General features: G+C 32.1%; 1 protein-coding gene across 1 annotated transcript in view; it reads left to right on the top strand.

Annotated features, from left to right (window-relative positions):
- Positions 1-20574, top strand: part of LOC118184899 (uncharacterized) — a 32977-nt gene extending 12403 nt beyond the window's left edge. Inside the window, exons 4-9 of the mRNA XM_085816880.1 lie at positions 1828-2044; positions 6186-6426; positions 12543-12666; positions 15231-15417; positions 17986-18205; positions 20435-20574. Of these exons, the coding sequence (XP_085673006.1) occupies positions 1828-2044; positions 6186-6426; positions 12543-12666; positions 15231-15417; positions 17986-18205; positions 20435-20528 (1083 nt within the window). The 3' untranslated portion in view covers positions 20529-20574. The remainder of the gene's footprint in view (positions 1-1827; positions 2045-6185; positions 6427-12542; positions 12667-15230; positions 15418-17985; positions 18206-20434) is intronic.
- The last annotated feature ends 4188 nt before the right edge of the window (positions 20575-24762 follow it).

Here is a 24762-nt window from a genome sequence, read left to right as displayed (position 1 = left end):
AGTTTATTTGAAATTATCAGACTATATATATACATTTGAAACCAATTCCACAGTAACCTTTTCAGAAATATTAAATTTCTAATATTTTAAATTTCTTGTAAAATAATCAAAAATCTGCATGAAAATATAATTGAGTAGATTTTTGTTTTAGTAGAAGGGTGTTCAGCGATTCGAAACTGTTGTTTTGTTTAAGTTGCAAGTAAATGAAAGATAGAGACAATAAAAATAAATTGACGAATCTTCGAGAACTTACTTGTAGCTAATCGTGACGCCTTCTGTAATGGAGGAAATAAGAAAAATAATGAAAAGAAACTAAGCAACTTCTGTCATCTAAGGATGGGAAATAGATCAGAACGTATTACTACAGTTAGAAAATGGAAAGTGAAATGAATATTCTACAACGAAAGCCTTTTCCTTGTTTAATGAAAATGATAAAGATACAGTTCTCGAAGGTTATCTTTTTATCATAACATTAAATGTCGCATTCTTTGCTCCAAACTTTAATTTGGGACTAATTCATTCTTATTCTCATCATTTCCTTTGATGGTACTTAAAATTCACACTTAAAATGATTAATAAAAGTGTGAATACATAATAGGTAGCTTCTAAAAATATGATAAATTCCTACATCACTTAAAGTTTTAGTATTACCAAATCATATTTCCTTTTAAAAATAATTTCGATACAATTTAAAACCGAAGGATAAATTTACCAATATTTTTGAAGTTTTTAGAGCATTTAATCGATTTATGTCTTTTTATATATACCATTTAAAAATATGCTTTTTTAATCAGTTATAATATTTTTCATTTGCTAAAATTTAATTATTGAAAAGGTATTGACGCAAAAGTAAATTAAAATTTGCATAGGGGGTCGATCCTAGAGAGCGTTACTAATGGTTATTTGGGTAAGATTACTGCACCAAAAATTCGCCCGACATTTTAATGAACGTACTGGTTACAAAAGGTTTCATTGCTTTTCTCACTTTCACGTTGCCGTTATCTACCGTTACAATAATACGAACTAATTTCCGTTAAAATGGCCTCTACAAAATTATCCTTATTAAGGAAGATAATTTTTATCTACATACAATTTTAATTGATGATGTAGATAATTTTTGTCTACATCATCAATTAGCCAGTAAACCTGTTGTTCCAAGGAATATCATATGAATAAGAAATGAAAGCACAATTCAAAATCCGTGTGATAAAAAACCTGAATTATCTGCGAAATACACTAATTTATTTAATTTATTATTTCATATTAATAACAAACGATGCTTTTGTTAAAAATGTTTTGAAGCTTTATAATAAAATCTTATCCATGATAAGAATTTGAAATATTAGTTTTCTTCTTGAGAAACATATTTCCTCTTGTAAGTAAAATTAATGAATTAATATTTTATGCTTGATTTTTTATGAGTTTAATGAGTTTTTATGATTTTTATAAACTCATAAAAATCAAGCCTTCGCTGTATGAACGCTTGGATTTTTTATGAGTTTTTGGAAGGTTAACAGATTTATAGTGTGTGTGTGTGTGTGTATTTAATTATGGCAAAGCACACTAGGGCTATCTACTGGGGAGGGATGCCTTCGTGGAGGACTTTCTAAGGGAAACTGGCTCGTATACACGTTACACATGGGGAAAACCACGAAAACACCCATGCAGCCAGCCCATTCGCGGGATTCGAACCTCGGACCGAACTACCAGTGTTCAGCGACTTTACCGCTCGGCCGCTGGTGTGCCTACAGATTTATAGGACCCAGCCTTTCCTTTGTATTAATATTTGGTAATACATAATAGCATTAATTCCCTCAAATATTTTAGACTCGCAGAGATCTGAAACCAGATGCAAGCCTCGTTTCCAACTGGACAGACCGACTTGAAGATACGCAGACCCACTATGTAAATTCTATTATTTATGGAGGCTGGAACGCAATTTTTCTCCGACTGAAATGTGACTTACCTGGTGACATTGAAGCAGTGAGGAAAACTTTGGCATCCGTTCTTGGAGTGACTGGGCAAGTAGGACCGGAAATAGTGGGTGAGAATTCAGTTCTTATAGTTTTTCTCAGCTTTAAATACTAACCTGGCATACGTGAGCTTTTCCTCTAATGTTCTACTTGTTAACTTTATGATTCGACAGTTTATCATCCTACATCACTTTAGTTTATATTTTATCAAAACAGTCCTCCCACAGATAGACCAAACTAATGTAATTTATTAAAAGCCATTGCCAGTACCATTAAATCTTACCTTGTCAATGATAGCGGGGCAGCGGCACACCGAGGCAATTAGCAAATTGGACAATAAGCCCCTCTGATGAAAGTATTTTTGCTTCAAATTGCCCAGATTGTAAACCTCCCAAGTGATCCTTAATGAAAGGGAAAGTAAACGGATATATTTAAGTTCATTTCTGAAATCCCATTGCAAAGACATTAGGTATTTTTTTGGAAGCAGGAAAGATGAAAAATTAGCAACGCCTTCGCCGAGAATCGAACCGCAGACCTCTCAATTACGTGCTGAGCGGGCAAACCACTACACCACGAAGGCTCGCTAAGAAAGCGGGGTAAATACCTTATAACATTTCGTGAGATTCCTGTCAAGGGTTAGGCGAGTGAATGGTTAAGGATGAATTATGTAACACTACTGGAAGAAAACATATTTAGTTTTATTGAGTTTTCCTGACGCTCTACTGATTAATAGAGGTCAGCTTAGTTATACGGTTATGAATTTTAAGGTGACAGAATTTTCTTTGTATAAGAATTATTGTCTTGCTATGGGAAATTTCCACATTTCAAAGAACCTGAAGTACCTGAATGTAATAAGAGAAATGGTAACATTAAATTAAACATTTAACGTTAACATAATAGCGTTATTTTGTAGAATACTAATTTAAGTACAATTGAAATTATTTGTTACTGGAAATACCACCACGAAATTTTCTTGTTTCTGTAACATGGAAGAACAGTGATCAATCTCTTTCTATCATGAACTCTTCAATTCAAAACGAGGTGAGAATTTCCTAATCCACGTTACACCTACAAGTACGTAGGATTAGTGGTCAAAGTATGTAGGATTAGTGGTAAGATCTGTATTAGTGGTCAAAGCAACTAAATACATATCTTTTGATCCGATTTGGATTCCAAGAATAGGGGCTGGTTTCAAAAACGGTTTCCTCTTTTCCAAATATTTGACGTGAATACTATAGTTAGAATGTCCTCTACAAAGGTTCATTTCCTTGAAATATAATCATGAGAGCTTTACTTTAATTATATATAACAATTACCTGCAATCTATCATGTCACATCTAACATGAACGCAAACTTTCTCTTGGAATAGCCTCCATTAAAGCATATTTGCCATCACACATATAACCCAGGTGAGCTTTGCCGTAATAAATATATTCAAAATCAGCCGGGTTTTACTTGATCTGAAACTGGTAATTAGTCCAATAACTCAAACAGACGTAAAGCAAATTATCTTTATATTTGAATTAACTAAGAGGTCTTCAGAAGCTTTAAAAATTCTTTTATTTAAGCCGAATTTAGGTTTCATTTACGAGTTTTATTCATATTTTAATTCATATGAAGAATGCACCGAGGATTTTCAAATTTATGAATGTAAAAACTACTTTTTTTCAAGTTTTGGTATTTATCAATATTTTCTAGCCTTTTCGTTGTTTAATTTATAAAATAGGTTAAAATTTCTTCTAAATCTAGATAAATAAATACACTTATTTTTAGAGTTTTAGAAATGAGAAAGGGAATGAATAATTTTCTAGCAGTGGTGAAAGGGGTGCATGGAGCAAAAAAAGGGGTTGAGAACAACTATTTACGGATTAGAATTCATGACAAAGAAACAAAATTATCTATTCCCCCAAAAGGCCGTTTAAAATATTTATTATTCTTTTATCCTCCGTACTAATTTAATTTGTTATTTACTATTACTTTAACTTAATTTATTTATATATTTAATTCTTAAGTACTCATTATTTATTATATGTTTATATCTTTATTATACGTTTATATTTATTATTTAGTTTTTCATCTTTTCCTATGCTCTTTCACAGGACTGCAGTATTTCAAATTTTAGAAACTCTGCGGTGATGATTAACAGTGTTAAATTATTTTTGATGCTCAATCAGCACACGTAACACAGCTGTAACTAAATACTTTAAGAGTTAATAGAAGAAGGGCCAACAAAGCCAGTTTGTTAACTAAATAGGAAGTTGATTTTAAAATAGACACATTCTGAGGAATTTTTAAGATAGTGAGTTAATAATACTATACGAGTAAAGTGCAAACAGAGATCTGTAAGAAATTTACAGACATTGCGTAATAATTTATTTTACCATATAACAATTTCAGGTGATAAGGTATACAAGTCGATAAGAAATTTACAATAACTAATAGCTGAATATTAATAAAAATTAAAACTTTTACACGAAGTTCTTTTCGATTTTTGTTTGCTTTCGAAGTAATTTCTTCGTTCTTTGTTATTTACTTTCATATTTAGGATTATTTCGCAAAAAGGTTCATATTTATAATCAATTTCGCAAAATTGATTCAAATATTTAATCTGAACTAAGGGATATATAGGATAGTTTAAAAGCATTCGAGGGCTATCTGCTTAAGCAGAAGATAACTAATCGGTTGGTTATAGGATTATAGAAAAGCATTCGATGACTGTCTGCCTAAGGGAAGGGATGCATTCGTGGTGGACTTTCTAAGGGAAACTGGTTCATATCCACTTTTCACTTATTCCATATTACACTTTATTATTTACTAAGTTACACTTTACTATTTATTATTAAATGAAAGAAATTAAAATAAAATTTAAATTTAGCGCCTTGTTTTTCAGATTGCATTTTAATACATAAAAGCTGACATAAATTTCCAGTTTCCGTCATTGTAGTACTACCGATTAAGAATTAATTGCAGGTTAGAAAACAGTTTCGTTGAGAGTCTAACAAAAAACTTAAATAAATGGGGTTTTAATAGTGTAATATACGTTTATACTTGTATTTGATATAGCATATTAAACTCAATGTTTGATATTTTTTTGTAATAATAAATAGCATTTACACGGACATAATTACGACGTGTAAACTAAACACGAATTGAAAAAAAAAATTGAATTATTTGGATTCTTTGAATCGAACTTCAGCGAAATGCCTATCAAAAGGAAATGATATAAATAATTTCGTTTTCCTTTTTCAACAAAAACAAAAGGAATTCTTGCCATTTAATAAAAGAAAAACTGAACTCTGAAAATATACTTCTTTTAAGCATGGGAATTGCAAAGTACTTTTGTGTTACCTAAGGATGAACTGAATAGTTCAAATGGATAATTTGACCAAGAGCCATGATACATCGTACTCTGTATGTAAATATCACTATGCATGAATTGGTAATTCTTATTTTAATTGGACCATGAAATGTCTAGAGCGAACTTTTCTTGCTTACTTGAAGATATAACAATTGATTTTAGGTATTACAATTATGCGAAGTTAGACGAAAACTGTCTTATTCAGCAAGATGACTAGAGGTGAGAGCTGCTACATAATTAGGCCTGGGTTCGAATCTCAAAGCATACACGGATATTTTTTATTATCCATTCGTGTGAAATCGGGGATGGAATATTTTTTCGTGCATCCTGGGCAACACTATTAGAGATGAGGGTAGCCGAATGATGGATGGGTTCTCCCGTTCCCAACTGATGCTTAAAGATCAAGTGTTTGATTATTCACATTCAAAACATTTATAAGCAATGTCTTCTAAAATCTCTTTTAACTTAGAGAATTGCAAGTTATTCCTAAATTTGTGGACGACCGAACGTCGGACGAGCCAATGGTAGTTTCAAGGATAGGGAATGGATGGATGGCGTTTTCGTGGTTTCACTCATGTGTATTTGGATACGAGCCAATATCCTTTATAAAGTCCTCCATGAAGGTATCTTCTCGTTAGGCAGATAGCCCTCGATTGCTTTGCCATAATTAAATAATCAAAATCGGATTCTAACTTTATGGAATAACTGTTATTTAAAAAATCAGAAGAAAAATATGCTACTTTCCCTGCAGTGAAATTATGATAAACGGAAAATAAATTATTTTAGTCTTTGTTTAATTAGATATAAAAGTGTATGTTTGATAATCTCCGCAACTGACATCCATTTTTTTTTAGAATTATGGAAGGAAGCTATTGAAAAAATAGAGAAAGATGAATTTATTCGAGGCAAAGTAAGAGTCGGCGTTCAGACATATTCAACTACTCCTCTTACTTACGTTGATTTAACCGTAGAAAATATACTGGAAATAATCTCAGAATTTCCCAAGAAAGTTGGTGAATTAGGTCAACCGCTGTACGTGGAATTAAAGCCTTTGCATGAATTGGATCCTAAGTTCCCTGCTGTTCAAGAAAACCAGTAAGTTTTTTTAAACGAAATGGAATTTGACAATATTTACAAAATTTTGAATAAGTTTTTAATTTGTAAAATAACTTGCATAACTTACTTGTTATACATTTTTACATGGAAACTTCAATTCATTCTAATGTTATTTCTAAAAATATTTAATGGTTTATCTTTCATTTCAGATATTACAACTACTTGAAAATTTATTTCCCATTTTAATTAATTTTATTATATCATATTTATGCATATTCTTCTATATGCTTTGCCAAAACATTTATAAGTAATTCAAATATTTACTATGTTTATCACCAAATTTTTAATATTTGTTACATGTAGAAGTATTCAAATATTATAATATGTTACTGACAAAGTATGTTGCATTACAGTTCAGTTAAGAAATGTGAATAGCTCAATTAAGATGGAAATATCGCCTAGTAATTTAGAAAATTTGGTGTCAAAATTTTCTGATTTTACAAAAATGAAGGCTTAAGAAACTTTGACGAGGCGTGCATTAAATTAAGGTGAAATTTCGAATTTTGAATCATAGTCAACTTCTTTTAACAGGCTGTACTACAAGCGGAGAACTAGACCTCAAAAAGTTTCTGTTAGATCTTCATTTTGAGTTTATTTCAATGTTTATTGAGAATTTACTAAACTAAATTTTATATTATTCATTGATTTATTTTCTATAAATACTCTTGTGGTTTTTCTTTAATACTGTATTCCTGATTTTCTCATCATGATTACGGTGAGGAATACTTAATTTTGTCTCTTTTTCTGGAAATGGGATTGCAAAGTGTCTGAATTCCTTGTCTGCCCGTTTTTCATGCCTATTGAATAAATGAAATCAAGTTTTTTGATCTTTCTAAATCATTAGTTTAACAACTATTTTAGCGTTAAAGAGCTATTTTGTATAGCAGTTATATTATTGGAAATAAGGCATCTAATTCTGTCTTCATTTGCTGTCAATTTCAACTCCATTATGGAGATATTTTGTAGATTCATAGCAAATACGCTGCACAGTCAAAGATAAATTTTGTTCTACTAATAAAGGAGTAAACTTATTAATTTTTTTTAATATAGAGGGGTGCATAATATATTTACCATTTTAAATAACAACACAAAAATTTTGGGTGCTTTTATTAATTTTGTGTGATTGCGAAATAACAGTACGCATATAGCCATTTATTGCAGTGTGTAATAGGAACAATTCAAACTCCAGCGAACCTTGAAAATAAGGTCCACATTGTATCCTCCAGCTGTCTTATCCATAATTCTGACGATTTTCCCGGTTCTGCCACAATATTTACTCAGCGTCTGGAACTAGAGTCTGTTCTACTCAGAATAGAATCCCTTCTTTCACTGCCTCAACCCATAACTGTAAAGGCCAGTGGTCTATAGTATACAAATTGCCTCCGCTTTGTATTAGACAATTTATGCAGCCTATTTTTAAGATCCTTGATGTGAGGGAGCCAGGAGAATCTGTCGTCTATAATCACACCCAAGTAGCGGAAATGTCTCACGAATTGTTTGGTTCTGCCATGAAGGTTTACGCACGGGGTACGCTCGTGCCTTTTTCCTCGGCTAATTAGCATTCCTTTTGATTTTTGCTTATGAAATTGTGAGCTTATGTTCACTGGCCCAGCGGACTATTTTGTCTAACGCTTTTTGGGAGTTTACCTCGTAACTTTTACGGTTGGTTGGTGTTGGTGTATTTAATTATGGCAAAGCACACGAGGGCTATCTGCCTAAGGGGAGGGATGCCTTTCGTGGAGGACTTTCTAAGGGAAACTGGCTCGTATACACGTTACACATGGGGAAAACCACGAAAACGCCCATGCAGCCAGCCCGTTCGCGGGATTCGAACCTCGGACCGAACTACCAGTGTTCAGCGACTTTACCGCTCGGCCGCTGGTGGGCCGTAACTTTTACGGCTGTGACCGTTTGAAATTAGCAAGAAGTCGTCAGCATTCGCTATTATTTCTGATGTTTCATCATCATCAAACAGGCTGAGCGCTGTGTCTGCTACCAGGTTCCACAGAAATGGACCTAGGCAGGAGCCCTGCGGGCAGACTTTCGTCACCTTTTGCATGTGGACGCCTCCGTCTGTTGTAGCTTGAATTCGTCTTTTACTCAGGTAGCTGTAGATCAAATCAAATAAAGTTATGGTACAATTGATATCTTTGAGACATTTCAAAACATCATGCCACCACAACGAATCGAAGGCACCTTGAATGTCTATGCTGATGACAATAGTATGCAATTTATTCTGCTTGTTTCTAAGTACCGTGTTCCGTAGGTGATTTAGTGCGTGATCCACTGACTTTCCTGCTATAAAGCCATATTGACTAGTATTTATGAGTTTATTAGCATGAATGCAAAAATTCAGTCTTTGAAGTACTATTCTTTCGAGGATTTTTCCCATGACTGCGAGCAGGCAGATGGGCCTATAAGAAGCAGCCTCGTTTGGATTTTATTTTCCTTCAGGAAGAGGGCAACTTCTGCTATTTTTGTGCCTTCTGGAAAGTGGCGAATTTTCCAGCATGCCTGTAAACAGGAGAAAAGTACCACAGTCGCTGAGCGCATAGCTCTTCATGGCGTTTCCATATGAGGCGTCAATGTCACGATTAACATGAAACATGCATTGAACTCCACGCAAAGACCATTTCTTCTGGGGATCTGCAGAGGATTTCGTACCTCTCCTACAACTGCATTAAATATATTGGCTGGGCATCCGCCCCTGCACTTGATAGTACAGAGCGAGAGTGCTGTGGTGAGACTGATCAGACTAAAACAAGACGTTACTATTTGCATTAAGACTTATGTATCCTCGGACTACGAGAATCACATTGCCCACTCTCCTTGCCACCCTGAAGATTTCGATATCGAAGCAAACTGTAATCCTCCAAGTGCATTACAATCCTTAGCCGTATATACTGATGGCTCCAAAGGAGAACTCGGGACTGGCAGTGTCTGGTGTGCAATAGAGTGTGACCACATAATCCATTCCTAGGCTAAGAAGCTTCATCCCAGTAACTCGGTGTTTCAGGCAGAACTTACAGCCCTAAAGGCAGCTCTGGACTTTACTGCTAACAACGGCAGATATAAAGTAATTTACATAGACTCAATGTCAAGCTTGCAGGCCATCTAGGGCGGACGCAGTAGACATCCATTGTCAGAGACATACAAAAACTATTAATTTCGATTCCTGCAAGTCTGAGGCCCCAGCTACGATGGGTTACAGCCTATACGGGGATTAAAGGAAATGAAGCAGCTGATATGATTGCGAAAGGCGCAGCCACTGACCCCACGTGAGTAGCATTGGAATGCCCCTTCCGCACAGCACTCGTATCTGAAAACTACTTTAAAATGTGAACTAATGAAGCAATGGCAAAACTACTAGGAGACAAGCATCACAGGCAGAAGACTGAATGATTTCCAACCAAAAGTTAACCACAATTTAAACAGCAGCTCTTCCCACCTCACACAGTATCTGATAGAACATGGCCCATATATGTCCTATCTTCACATATTTCGTCTAAGAGACAGTGACCAATGTAGTATTTGTGGCAGTACTGGTGACCTAGATCACTATCTGTTTGACTACTCGCCCACGTGGAATTCACATTTAAAAAGACCAACTGCAATCAATATGCCAGCATGGTTCAAGAACACAATTAAGAATAAATATGCGCTCAGCCGCATTAGAGACTGCACTACCATTGCTAAGAGCATAGCTGACAGCCTGGAGTGACTGCTTTCCTTGGACACCGTGCCGTAAGCAGCCCGCTCCATACATATATTAATTAACTTAATGTCTTGTGTTTTTTTTTGTTGTGTTTTGTTTTTGCTTTGTTTTTGCTATTTTTAGTTACATTTAATATTATGATTAATCCAGAACTCATTTAATGTATTCCATAATTTGTAATGTATTTGATCATCTTTACATCTGTACCTGATTATTATAGCACATCCTTAATATAACTGTATGCCTAACATGGACGATAGTAGTGAAAAGTGTTCCGCTTAGTCTCAGCAGTACCCACCATGCACCTTCTTTCTATGTTCTGGTCCTTAATTCAATGTTCTTCGTTTCGTGGCCAATTCTCGGAGGACACAGTACTAAGCTTTTTATTTATATTTATTCATATATTTATTTTTAATTCCATCGACGGGATTCAACAGGCTGAAAAGCACCTAACCCAGTGGGCCAGCTGTTTCGTCGATGATGAAAAGAAAGAAAGAAAACATACAAATTGCCTGACATCTAGCTCTCCATGGATATCGGTATGCAATATTCGTGAACGTGTATTCTTGACGAATTGCCAGTTTAGATTAGTAGAATACAATAATGCCATCTTACATATTACCAAAATGCTCAATATGCCCTCTTTTTCTGGTACGGCATAGATTTAAGCTTTAATAGGAGGATTTGCTTAGATATCCTGAAAAACTGGCTGATGTTACAGCTGAATGAAAATAGTACTGATTTTTACTTTTAACAAGATAGTTGTTCGGCTTATTATCACATAGACAATTTTCAAGAGTATCTCAGATAAAAAATTTTGCCGTAAAGAAGTTATTTACGAGGGTATCTTAATCAAAATTTACTCTTAAGTTCGATGAAGATGCATAGATGAGGAGATGGTGAAGTAATACGATGGTCACTCCAATCTTCATTTTTAGTGCCATGTGTATTTTCTTGCGGGGATTTCTCAACGATATTGTTTTTGCGTCTCCATTCCTTGCTAATCTGCGAGGCTATTCGCCAAAGTACCACAAATATTGTAGCTTTAGTCAGTCAAAATATATTGTCACGCGTTTGCTTTGAAAAGGATTATGACATTGATGTTTACTAAATCAGAAATGATGGGATCATTAACCATCTGTGAAATACGTAAAAACTAAATTTATGAAATTGTATCTATTTTAATATAATAATAACTGCTACCAGTTTTAAAGTTATTCAGTTTTCAAGTAAATTTAAAAAATGGTTGACTGTTTTGAATAACCCTATCATTTCTAACACTTAATTTGTTGCAAATCCATGCATTACTTATAGCAACTCTTCATTTAACACAGCCTTATCCTCATAACATATTAATTAGTAGCCAGTTACAGAATAAAAGTTCGTGGAAAAAAAATGATGGTGGCCAGTAATAATAATGATGGAGGCCACATGGGATATATTTTATGTACGATAATTGAATTGTTCTAAAAACATTATGTATTTGAATATTTAAGGTTTGAAATCATGCATCAGCTCAAAACCAGAAGAAAATTAAAGAGCAAAATTTTTGGATATGTTATATCTTTTGAGGATATCCCATTTGTTTCCGGGGGCATTTTTAGAGATTTAAAATGCGTAAATCAAGAGAAAAATGTTTGAAATTGTCTTAGCAAACATTTAACTGTAAACATTATAAAAACTATAATATTATAAACTATAAACATTATAAACATTGTAAAATCCTAGCAGTTTACAACAAGCTTTGACAACATTCTCTTCGTGGGAACCTCTTCAAAGGAAACACTCTCAATGTTAAAAGTATTCGAAATTTAATAAATAATAAAAATCACTTTAATTAAAAAGTCTGGAATGTCAAGTTTAAACATGACACAGCAATTGCTTTTTATGTGAGTAAAGAAAATTATAAAGTATGCTTAATGACATATTTTGATTCGTTAAGGATAAGAAACAGTTTTGATTTTGGTTTGTGTTATTTGATTTGTGACAAAGCACTTGAGGGCCATCTACTGAAACTGACGGATGCTTTCGGGGAAGACTTTTTAAGCGAAATTACTTGTACACACGTTAGACATGGGAAAAAATACGCATGCAGGCAGCTCGTGTGCGGGATTCAAACCTCGGACTGAACGACTAGTGCTCGGCGACTTTATCGCTCTGCCACTAGTGGGTGAAACAGCTTTGGAATTTCTAAATTCAATAAATAATATTTTAGAAATGTATATTTAATAGATTTTGAATTATAATTGAACACATCATTTAATGTGTTTACTTCTATTATAATGCTGTAGAGAACTTGCAGTCTAATACTTTTATTATAAATATTAGGATGATGCATAGCTGTTAAATTTATTAATCTTTAATTACTTTTAATATTTAGTGAACTAGATAAGATGCTTGAATTCGTGGATGAAATGTTCGATGATATCCATAATACTAAATCTGCTCTTCTCCGATGGGTGTTGGAATCACTTGAAGTTTACACAGAACAAGAGGAAGAAGAGGTAAGATTCCAATTTATCAGTTCAGTTTCTGTTTTTAAACATATTTGCGCTTATAATTCATATCTTTGTATACCCTCATAACGATATCTGTTACTTAGTTTTAAAACAGTAATGTATACGAAAAATATCAATGATTGAAATAAACAAATGAGAGGCATTCTTATTCCCTGAGATTTACATATTAAAATTTCATTGTAAGTTTTAACTGCATTTGAATTTTGTTTAAAACTCATTTCATTGAAATATAAATGTTATATATTATGCTTTTTGAAATGAAAACATATCATGAATTATATAAATTCTAATAGCGGAATCTAGAAGTATTGTAGAGACATTAGGTATTTTTGGAAACAGGCAAGAGAAAAAATTAACAAAGCCTTCGCCGGGAATCGAACCGCGGATCTCTGGAATACCGGCTCAGTGTGCAGACCACCGCACCATGAAGGCACGCCAAGAAAGTGGGAGAAATACCTTATAGTATATGTTCGCTAGCCCGAATTATCTAGATCACTATTGATACATTTAAAAAATAAATTACGAAAATTGCACAGGTAACAAAAACGGTAAACGTTGAAATCATCGTGGCAGAAACATCACCAAAGAAAACAACGCAAGGCGAAAACGTCATTGTATATGAAACACCATAAGCGAAAAGATAGCAAGAAGGAAACATGTTATTTCTATAATGCCGTGGTATAAAACATCGTCGTTGAAAATAAAGCGGTTCAAAAACACAGCAATTTTAAACAGTTATTGTAAAAAAGTATCGTTTTAAAAATATTGTATATATCGTGGCATGTCGATAACATCAGAGACATGTGTTTTTCAGGCTTTGAAATTTGTAAATGTATATTTGCATAATGATTTGTGATTTTGGAGAAATAAAGAATATATTTTACTCCACATTTCATATTTTTAATTTTATTATTTAAGTTTTTCAAATAAAAAATATCAAGAAGGAAACTTAAGCATTCAAAAACTGAAAATGAGTAGAACGTTAATGCTACGTATAACAGTTAAGATAATTTTAAACTCATGTATTTAGCTATTAAAAGTCATTCTAACATATTTAACTATATTTTTTTATGAAAAACTGTCAATGAAACGTTATAAAGAAGATTAAATAATGAACTTTAATATTAGTTAACTACATAAGTTTAAATTTTTAATAACTGCTATACATAACATTAAATGTTTGCTCGTTTTCAGTTTTTGAATGATTGTGTTTCCTTGATTTTTCTATAATAAAATTTCAGTTTATTAAAAAAGTATGAAATATGTGCATAAACATATTCCTCATTCCTTTTTGCGTTCACAAATCTTTATGCGAATATACATTTACAAATTTTAAAGCCTGACATACACATGTCTGCGATGTTAACCCCATGCCATGATTTGTATTTGCTTCATTTTTTACAAAGATATTTTAAAATTACCATTTTTTTGAACCGCTTTATTTTCGATGTTTTATGCCAAGGTGTTTCGTTCGAAGATATACGTGAATTTATATATTGGTGCGTTCTGAAGTTTGGCATATTAGTTGAAAGCGATAAAACATCAAATGTGGTTCAGCCACTTTGCTAAAATTATTTGGAAGTGGAAACGATGTGACTTTTTTTCTGCTCGTACACAATGTGAAAAGGTAGGAGCGAGGTGCCTTTCTTCCCGCTACGGCATAATGAAAGGAAAGGAAAATTGGTTGCCACATATTAAGAAGTTCGCCAAGTGAATTATTCTTGGCGCAAACTAAAAAAAATTGGGTCAAGATAAATTTTTGAATTTCTCCTTAAATTTCCACCAAATTTTACAAAATTTAATATCTTGGCATAATTTGAGTCGTAGAATCGAAATATGGAAAAACATTGGTATGTTATTTCAGGAAAAGTTGGCTTTTGTATGAAAATACCTATGTTAGAACAACGCTATATATAAATCTAATATATACCCTAAGTCGCGCTTTCGAGACATGAAACCCGCAATTTGAATTTTGTCAATATGTATTGGCCCAGTAGAACGAAATGATTCTTCCTTCGCCAATAGGAAAATATTTTTGTGCATTTTTTCACTCATTTCATTTCTACATCGATTATAATTGCCACTGATTTGCTTGAAACCAAACAAGTAACAATGCGTCTCTAACAATATACTTAGGCTCCAGCTAAGTGTGCTATTAATCAAAGAAAATTCTAGCAGATGAAAAAAAAAGATGCTCTGTCGCACTATTACTACAAAATAAACATATTCACCTAAAACGTTTCATTCTTAAAATTTCTTCTATAATATGAAGTGGATCGTATATTCGAAATGGATCTAATTTTCAGGTAATAAAAATAGATAAATAAAAAATATTTCGAAAATCAGTACCTGAGTAGCTTGCATAAATAGAGAAAAAGAATAACAGTTTAAAAAATATACTGTTAATGACACCAACAAATGTAAGTTTCGGAACCATACAGTTAAATTATAAAGCTTCTTTACAGAAGCTAACTACAGTTTTGTTTCTTATATGTTTTATACTGCTTATTTAACTCATGTATTTAAATACAAATAAAAATGCTTCACAGATAGATGCTTTGTTACATCATCTAAATCGTTGTTCGAAGTTAGTCCGCAAGGTTGCTTCCGAAGCGACTGTGTACAAACTGATGGACCAAAATATCTTAAGAGACGCTGCCTTGTGCTATACTCATGGGCTTAGAACTGGAGCAAAATCGTATTATGAATTATACCTGAAACTTAAAGAAGATATTAGTAAGTAGCAGAAATTATTCACGTCATTTTGAAAATAATAGTCTGTCAAATTTAAGCAAACTTATCCATTCTACCCTATCGGAGTATTAGAATAAGCGTATCAATTTCTTGAAAATGAAAGCTGTCAACATTAGTTAAAATAATTTATTGCAACTTATAAAAAAAGTTAATTGACATTTCACAAAACCTATGAAAGTAAGCCTACGCATTTTAATTTTGTATAAAAGCACACTCTATTCTTTATAACATTAAAGAATGTGTACTTATTTCTTCCATTAATTTGTTAATGTTAATGAAGATTAACTGTCCCATTTAAACGATATAAAAATTTTGAAATCTTAATGCAAAAAAAAAAAAAAAAAAAAAAAAAAAAAAAAAGAAGGAATTGTTTATTTTAAGCGAAGTAATCAATCTTTATATGCATTAATTTCAATAAAGGGTTTTGTTCGCTTCGAAGAGAAATTTTCATAATTCGAATTTTCTCAAAACCAGGAACATCCTGACTTTTAAACCCTTTTACCTCAAAGCAACGATTTTACAGATTCATAACTTGGGCTTAATATCGACAATTAAGACATGATAATATTAATAAAGTGTAAAAAACGTCTGTATGTTTTTTAACCTCATAATCGATTACATAAAATTTATAGAACCGATGAACTTGACATATTGGATGTTACTGGAATAGCCCCTGAGAATATCTGTTAAAATTCAACTGTTCTTGTTTCGTTCTTAGGTTATATCAAAGACTACTTTTACTCGATGTCTTTAAAGCTTGACGGCTTGATTTCCAGGAATAAGAATTACAGAAGCTAACTTCATGCTCACAAAAGAAAGACTAGACACAGTATAGCATAAAATAGATTACTATGTGAATGCTGGCATATTTCGTTCGCAATAAAAGACTTGGGTATTCAGGCCTGTAGTTCGAAGCATGCTTTTAGCTCTATTACTCTGACTACCTATAAGTATTTGGACACCTATGCAAATGACGATATCTGCGATCCTAAGGTACGTCACGGACTCCGCCGGTATATATCGTGTAGGAAATAGCATCGGCTTTAGTCGCATGCAAGATGCCTCGCAGTTTGGAGCTCTCTGATTTCGAGAAAGGTATAATTATCGGGTATCACAAATGTGGCCGATCCTTAAAGGACATATCTAGCGATCTGAAGTACCCAAAATCGACAGTGGCCTATGTGATTAAGAAGTAGAAGGTGAGCGGTGACTGTCGGAAAGTGCGAAGAGTCGGCAGACCAACGAAACTGGGAGATAGAGACCGACGAGTGCTGTCCAGAGAAATTTGGAAGAACCGCACCCAACCGATGGCCCTCATCCGCGAGGAGATTCAACAGGCATCCGGGAGTATTGTATCAATGAATACCAACCGTAAGGATGGTTTTCTGCTTGGATTTCATGGTTGTGCTGCTGCCCATAAGCCTTTGATCAAAAAGTCCAACCGCGCTGCTCGGTTAATGGGGTGCAAAGCACATCGAAATTGAACCGTAGATCAGTGGAAACGGGTTCTTTGGAGTGACGAATCAAGATTCACCCTTTACTGTTCGGATGGCAGGGTCTGGGTCTGGCGTCTACTTGGAGAATGTCTCCTGCCAGAATGCATTGTGCCAACAATCAAGTTCGGCGGAGGTGGAATTATGGTCTGGGGGTGTTTCTCCTAGTATGGGCTGGGACCCTTGGTCCCCATTCATGGTAAGCTCAACTCCGATGCCTACTGCACTATTTTGGATGACAATGTGCTTCCTACGTTGTGGCAGTTTTACGGGTTGGACCCCTGTTACTTTCAGAACGACAATGCCAGTTGTCATGTTTCGACGCTAACCAAGGCTTGGTATGGTGCCAATAGAGTTCATCGAATGGACTGGCCTGCCCAGAGTCCAGACGTGAACCCTATTGAGAACCTCTGGGACGAGTTGCATCGCTCAATTCAGGAGTGCACTACCCGTGCAAAATCGGTGAAGGAACTTATATGTCTGCTCCAAGCCGAGTGGAAGAAAATACCACTAGCTGTCATACAAAGACTTGTGGAAAGTATGCCCCGGAGGGTCCACGCTGTTATTACCTCTCGTGGAGGCTCTACCAACTACTGATTTTGAATAAAGTTAGCTTTTCTTTTCTATCACAGGTGTCCAAATACTTATTGGTAGTCAGTGTATAAAAGGCGTCATGTCGCAGTTGTAATGAATATCGAACTTTCGCTCATGGCGCTATCTCGTAGCAAACATTATTATGGACAACTGAGACTGTTGTCTTCAATAGAGATGGCTTTAACTGAGAATGTAGATGACATGACTTCAGAAAGATGTTCTCAAGGCAACAACACCAGTGACTTAAATTATTGAAAGTGTTCCCATCATTTGTAAACACACTACGTATGATAAATTATTTATATGCCTTTACCAAACATATTCACATGCTTAATGAGAAAGTAATGTATTACTCTGCTCATTTTGTGCCAAACTACTTTCTTGTAATTAAGTTCATTGGCGTTAAATTCTGCTGGTGAAAGTCTAATATAGATCATACTAAATGTTCATATTTTCTTTTCAGATTCTAACTGTAAAGATAGCTTCCGGCGCAAGGTTAAAGGCTTACTGAATGTCAAAGCCGATGAACACATTGAAATAGGAACATTAGCAGGAGGAGTAGAAGACTGCAAGACGTTGTGTCTTAGTGAAGAAAGGTGCAGGGCGATTGGTTTCGTGGACAGCATCACAATCACACTGTCGCATAGGAAAGGAGACGTTAAAACAGTCAAAAAAGCAAATCAGTAAGTAGAAGCAGAATATAGCTAATAATTGCTTAAACAAAGCATATAAGAAGTAAATCCTGCAAAATACAATGAACAAAAGTTTCAAGCTAATTCTTTGTTTTTATAAAATAAACAGTTTCACAGTAATTCTGTTATTTCTAGCAATGTATGAAAAAAAATCGAAAAATATTTCCTACGTGAAGAAAGAAATTATGAAATGAAAAATCAATGCTATAAGCCAGTGGTCTCAGACTCAAAGTATCCGTGGGCGAATCAAATTGCCCAACCTGAAAGTACCTGACGAATCTCAATCAAAACAATACAAAAAAAAGTTTTTGTTTTTTAACAAAATAAAATTTGTCAACTAAATTAAAAAAAATATTACATATTTGTCAATGAATATATATAAAAATAAGGCAAAGAAAATATTCACATTTTTACTTATTTTCCTCCTGAGATCTAGAAGTTTTCCTATTTACTTGAAATTTTTTTTGATCACAATTTCTAGTTCAAACGTTTTGACAACTAAATATTAAAATTTTCAGATTAAATTTTACTCAGTGAATTGTAATGTATTAAAGTAGTCATTAAATAACTTACTTTTAAACATAAACTGAAGAGAAATATACAAAAACTTTCCAAAGAGAGATAAAAACTTAAAAATAAGTAATGGCAACCTATTTTCTTTCTTTTATTATATTTTTCTATAACGCATACAGAGAAAGTAATATTTGTGCTTAAATAATTATAAATTTCTTTGTTTCTTGCTGTATATTTCAGCCACGACACCTGATAGTGTTCAGTTTTTATAAAGTTTCTAATCTTGGAGAAAAAATACTAGAAAGTATCTTCATCACAAATTGTAGATACTCATCGGCAGTCTGGTCCTTTTAGTAGATTTATTAATTAAATTCAGTTTTCGACTACTAAGAGAACTGTTTACCTGTACATGCACTGGTAAAAAAAGCCATTACTCTTATTGCAAAAATACATGATTGAGGATATTAATCTTCTGACAAGTACTAATAAAAGTTAATCAAATTTGTATATTCAAGTCTGAATTAGATTTATATTACAGAGTAAATTAATCAGGTCCACTTTCAGGAGAATTACTCATGCTCAATTTTGGCAATGAAAATAAGATGAAACTGGGTTCCATGCCATTGAAATCTTAAACGTTTTCTTCAAATTATTGTCAGAATAATTCCAATTAATTTATGGGAAATGTATTCGAGAGCGGCATAAAATTGCTTCGGGAGCTGTATGCGGCCGGCGAACCGCCAGTTTGAGGCCACTGCTCTAAATTATTTTTAAACAATTAGATAAAACACAGTTAAATGCAATCAAGAAACTTCTCTTAAAAGGTAAATAGGCGGATAGAATAAAATAACTAAAAAAAAAAAAATCTGTATTTTTAATTCGAGATACAACTTTGATTAAATTTAAGATAATTTATTAATTTTTATGTAGAAAAAGCGTGAAGAATTTTACAATTACATATATATTTTTTGATTGTAAAAATAATAAATAATTGCATTAAGACACATTCAAAAACTGTTGAATTGCACTCAACTTTAATAAAGCTGTGGGACCATGAGCGCTGTGATTTGCAAGCCTCATTGCGAATGTGATAAAATCATTTGATATTTATTTAAAATTTTAGAACACTCAAAAATTTTTATTTTTGTTTCTAAACCACATTTGTAGTACCTTAAGCAGAAAATGCTGAATTTAATCCAAAATCTAAATTAAACTATTCCTAATGCTATACGATTGTTTGAAATTATATATAAATCTATAAAGATTTTAAGTAAGATATATTAAATTTTGAATTTTTTCCTCAGGGTTGTTATAGCATACCTTCGTTTTTGCCTTTTGACTGATTATTTATGATAACATTACGTAAGCAATCTAACACAGTTAGGAATATTTAATAATAAAGAATGCCAACGACGGATGTTGAAAGAAAATTAGGGTCTTCTCTCTTAGAAAATTTATATAATACTTTTTCCCATATTAGCTTTGGCTATTATTCTTTCCTTAGATAATTTTAATAGATTTAAGATAATAGAAATAGAGATTATTTATTAAATAATCAGCTTTTTGAATTTAAAATATTCTTTTAATATTTAGTTACAATAGTTTCCGATTTATGTAATGTATTAGAATTTAATATTCAAGTATTCTACTATCATTGCATTTGACAGTGACATTTCGAGAAATTGATACTAAATATTTTTATTTTAGGTGTCACATTTATTTTAGAAGCACAAACACAGCATCGATATACACACCAAATGGAGCTGAAAATCCTGCTGTATATGACAGAAAATGCGATTAAGGGATGTGTTGTGACGAATTTCAAATAAAACTGTTCTGTTTGTAAATTTGTGTGTGGTGCTGCCATCTATCGGCTAATATAGTAATCGCATGCGACAGAAAGAGAAGCTACAGTTATGTAAATAAAAAGTTTTACAACTTTTTATTTTTTCAGTTGCAGAAGCAAAATCCGAGCAATACAGTTAAATAACTTGTTTTATGAAAAATAAAACTTTGTTGTTAAGAAGTTAGAAATTCAATACACATTTTAAAATACAAGGAATTTTAAACAGTAAATTTTCTTCTCTTTTAAAAAGACTTTGAAGTATTTAAGTAAAAATAACAACAACGTCTCCTTTCTAAAAACAAATAAATAAACGAAGTTCCACAGAATTACAAGGAATTGATTACAAAAACGAATTTACAAGGAACAGGATTGACTTATTCCTAAAAACGTGTATTTAAGAATTATTTTACTCCTTTGTAATTATCAGTTTATTTTTAAACTGGATTAAAAATAAAAAATTACTAAGCATTACTAACCAGAAAATTTTAACTTATTTTAGGCATTTAATTGGGTGTAGTAAAAATATGTGAGATATGTTCAACTTCAACCCCCTTCGCCTCTCTTTAAACTATAGCTATTATTAACGTGAAAGTTACGGTACAACTACTGCACTACTCCAACGTATAATGAAATAATATGTGAAAGAGTAGTAGTAGAATTTGGAATTTAAATAAAAAAAGTATTAACCTTATACTGACTTTTTTTATAGAAAAATGAACCTTTTCCTGTTAACTTGGCTCTAGTCGCCGAATGTGAGCTAAATATCGTTCATGTCGCGTCATAAATAACTGCCCAATACTTAATGTGTGCAATGCAAAGGCTATGCACGAGGCTGAATTCATGCATTTCTCTGATATTTTCGTATAAAAAGACAAGGAATTACATAAATTCACTTAACAGAAAAATACCAAAACATTCTATGAATTTTAATCAATGGCAAAGAAATATATTAAATGCAATGAAAATGACGTAACTTAGCTAAACGAACTAAGAAAGAAAGATAAATTCGAAGGCCAAAACTACAAAACATTCAACAGAAGTATTTAAAGATCCAATTCATATAGAATATTTTAATTTGAAAAGAAAATGGCAAGCAAAATCCTCCTTCGCTTCTTGAACATGTTCGAACTCCGAGTTTTCTGCAAAATGAAATTAAGAATCAATTTTTCTAAATTATAGAGAGGATGTGTCAACATAAAACGCACTAGAAAAGTCAACATGTTCCAAGTGCAAAAATACATAAAAGACAATCTTTAAAAATTAACGTTATTTCAATTTCAGAACAAATTAATTTCTAGAAAAAAAAAAAAAAAAAAAAAAAAAAACAATATTCTACAGAAATACATTATTGAATGATACGATTTTTGAATTTTTTTTGAATTAACACAGTTTTCTAAATTCATACACAGTATAGTTACAATCATATATACATATATTTTTTGATTGCGCTCGTTATTTAGCACAATTACAGTAATTTATTTACATGCTTTTTATTACCCCTTATTTTAATCTTTATGCCATCGAGATGGTAATATGGGTTTGAGTGCTGTAGTTGGTGAACTATCGAATAGGGATAAATAATTTTTTAAGCAGGATAAGATATTCACATCTTCGACTTTACATTTTCGAATCATTTTTCGTGTTTCGAAGTTTTTGAATTGTATCTTAAAAAAACTTTTAAATGTTTAAACTCTGAACTTCGCAAAAATTATTTTTAAGTCTAACAGAAGCATTCGTAAAAAATGTGAAATAACCTGTATTTGAACTGCTACTTATTAGCCCAAAATGGTTTTATTTTCAAAACATGATTTTGCGTGTTGTTTCACTTTTCATTCCACTCCGTTGTCATTCGGAAAAATGCAAGATATTTATTTTTCAAATTGAATCTGTTTGTTACCGATGAAAAAACCAAAGAAGCTGGAATAGAAAAAGGTAGGTTTAGCAGTTTCCTCCACCACCCGAAAATGAAACCTGCCTAGCAAGAGTCTGCTATGTTAATGAGATGAAAATATTGTTCTATGGCAGTGAAATGTTCTTGTTTCTAGAATGTTCCGTACATATACTTTAAAGAAAACTGCATTGAATTTATAACGAATTTTACTGTGTAGTTACATTTTTGTTTCAAAGTAATTAAGAATGAATATTTGTAATTTACCATATACAAAAATTGTTTGAGAAATAGTGTGAAATCTAAAGGCTAATGCTGTTAATTTAAAGTTTTACTTTAAAAACAGTTAGTTTTGATTAATTCACCATATTATCGTAGTTTAATAAAGAATCATTTCATATAAAATTGTTTAAGGGTCAGGAAAGGTATTTTATTTCAGTATGCTTCATAGCTCAGCTTTAAGCTGTAATATACTAAAGCAGAAATTCACATACTTTTTTAATATTCACATAGTTTTACATAAATAACGTATCATCAGTAATCACTAAAACAAAATTGAGTAGATTTATGTAAATTTAAGGAATTTTATTTTATATATGTTTCATATTTATGAATCTCGATTAAAGAAATTGATGTAAATTCAAGCTCTTAAAGAAATGAAAAACATAAACATTTGCATATATCTTTCCAAATGTTCAATTATGGTAAATATTTTATTTATTTTTATCGCTATATTGAATAGAAAAATATGCTATATTGAATAGAAATAAATGCACAAATTACATTCATAACAGTTCACAATACATAAAACTGCAAAACAGTTACTACATAAGAAGAAAAATGATACTATATTTAATACTTTTACAATTCATAAAAGTCAAGTTTTCAGTTTTCATGAAAATTATCGTTACAAATAAGCGCAATTCAAATCCTAGCGTGTTAGCAATTCTAGAATTGCATCTTAAGAAACAACGATACTGATTATAAAAGGAATAGGGAAAATGTGTTAAATATAATTTGATTAATAGCAAGTCTTTTTTTAAGCATATGGAATGCAAAATAAGTGACACGGTGATATTTTAAACATTTGAACTAAATTACATGAAAAGTAACCCTGGAAATCTTTTTAGACATTCTATACGTGCATCCATAAACATGCATAAATTTCGTGCATTCATGCAATATCCCATATTTCAAAAAAAAAAAAAAAAAAAAATACTATGATGATCCAAAGTGTTGGGAGAAATGTGGCTGTCGAGGATTCAGTTTCTGAGTTGAACACTTCTTTCTTCTATTCTAACATTGTTAGAAAAACCTAAAATAATTTTAAAGCTACTTACGAAGCAACAGATGCAGTTCTTAAAAAATTATTTTAGTTTTGAATCAGATTCAATTAAATAAAAATACATTTTTTCATAATATATCTAATTAAAGCATGAAATATTTTAATAGAATTACGTTATATATTGTTCCGAAAAAAATTAGAAGTTAAATTTCAAAATGTCGTTCTATGCAATATTTAATTTGAATCTTAATGTTGAATCAACTCTAAGAACAACTGAGAATACTGAGAACAAACGAACAACTGGTGCCGGACAATTAAAATAAAACTCACATTCTGAATCTCGAAGCCGGTGATTGAAGTTAAACTAAATTACATATAAATTACCATCATTGTAAAGCAAATGATATGATTTCAAATTTAAACTCCTTAAGTCAACCCTGAAGAGATAATATCCTCTCTTGTGTTTTAGTTCAAAATCAAAAGATTATCATATTTTCTTTTACAAATAAAAAATGTGAAAATATAGTTCATTATCAAATTATACAAATGCTATTTCACAAGAACAAATTTCCACAATTATAAATAAAACTAACAATTCTCAATTTTTGTAAAACATTAAAAACCTACTGTTTAACCATTTCTCTCTAACAATAATAACTATTCATCAAACTATGAAACTCAGAAATTAAGTAGAATTCAATTACTATTTGAACAACTCATTAAAGCTGAACAAGAACAACAAGAGAATATCGAACAATTTATTAAAGCTAAAGAACTTCACTCAAGCTGAAATTCCAAATTCTGAAAACAAAATTCAGCCAAACATAAAACAGACTATCACTGATCCCGCGCATCTTTACAAATCTAACCAATATTAATGTTAACAAAAATTAATAATTGAATTAATTAAAAAAAATCCAATTTCTAATCCATTTCAGTTATACAAATTCCCTAAAATACATTAACACATTTTACGAAGTTAAAAATTCACAATTTTATTAACACATCAAATTATT

Source organism: Stegodyphus dumicola, chromosome 5, assembly GCF_044657685.1.
Source record: "Stegodyphus dumicola isolate Sdum_Otavi_A_Nest chromosome 5, ASM4465768v1".
Taxonomy (NCBI): Eukaryota; Metazoa; Arthropoda; class Arachnida; order Araneae; family Eresidae; genus Stegodyphus; species Stegodyphus dumicola.
This window is presented reverse-complemented; position numbering and strand designations above follow the sequence as displayed.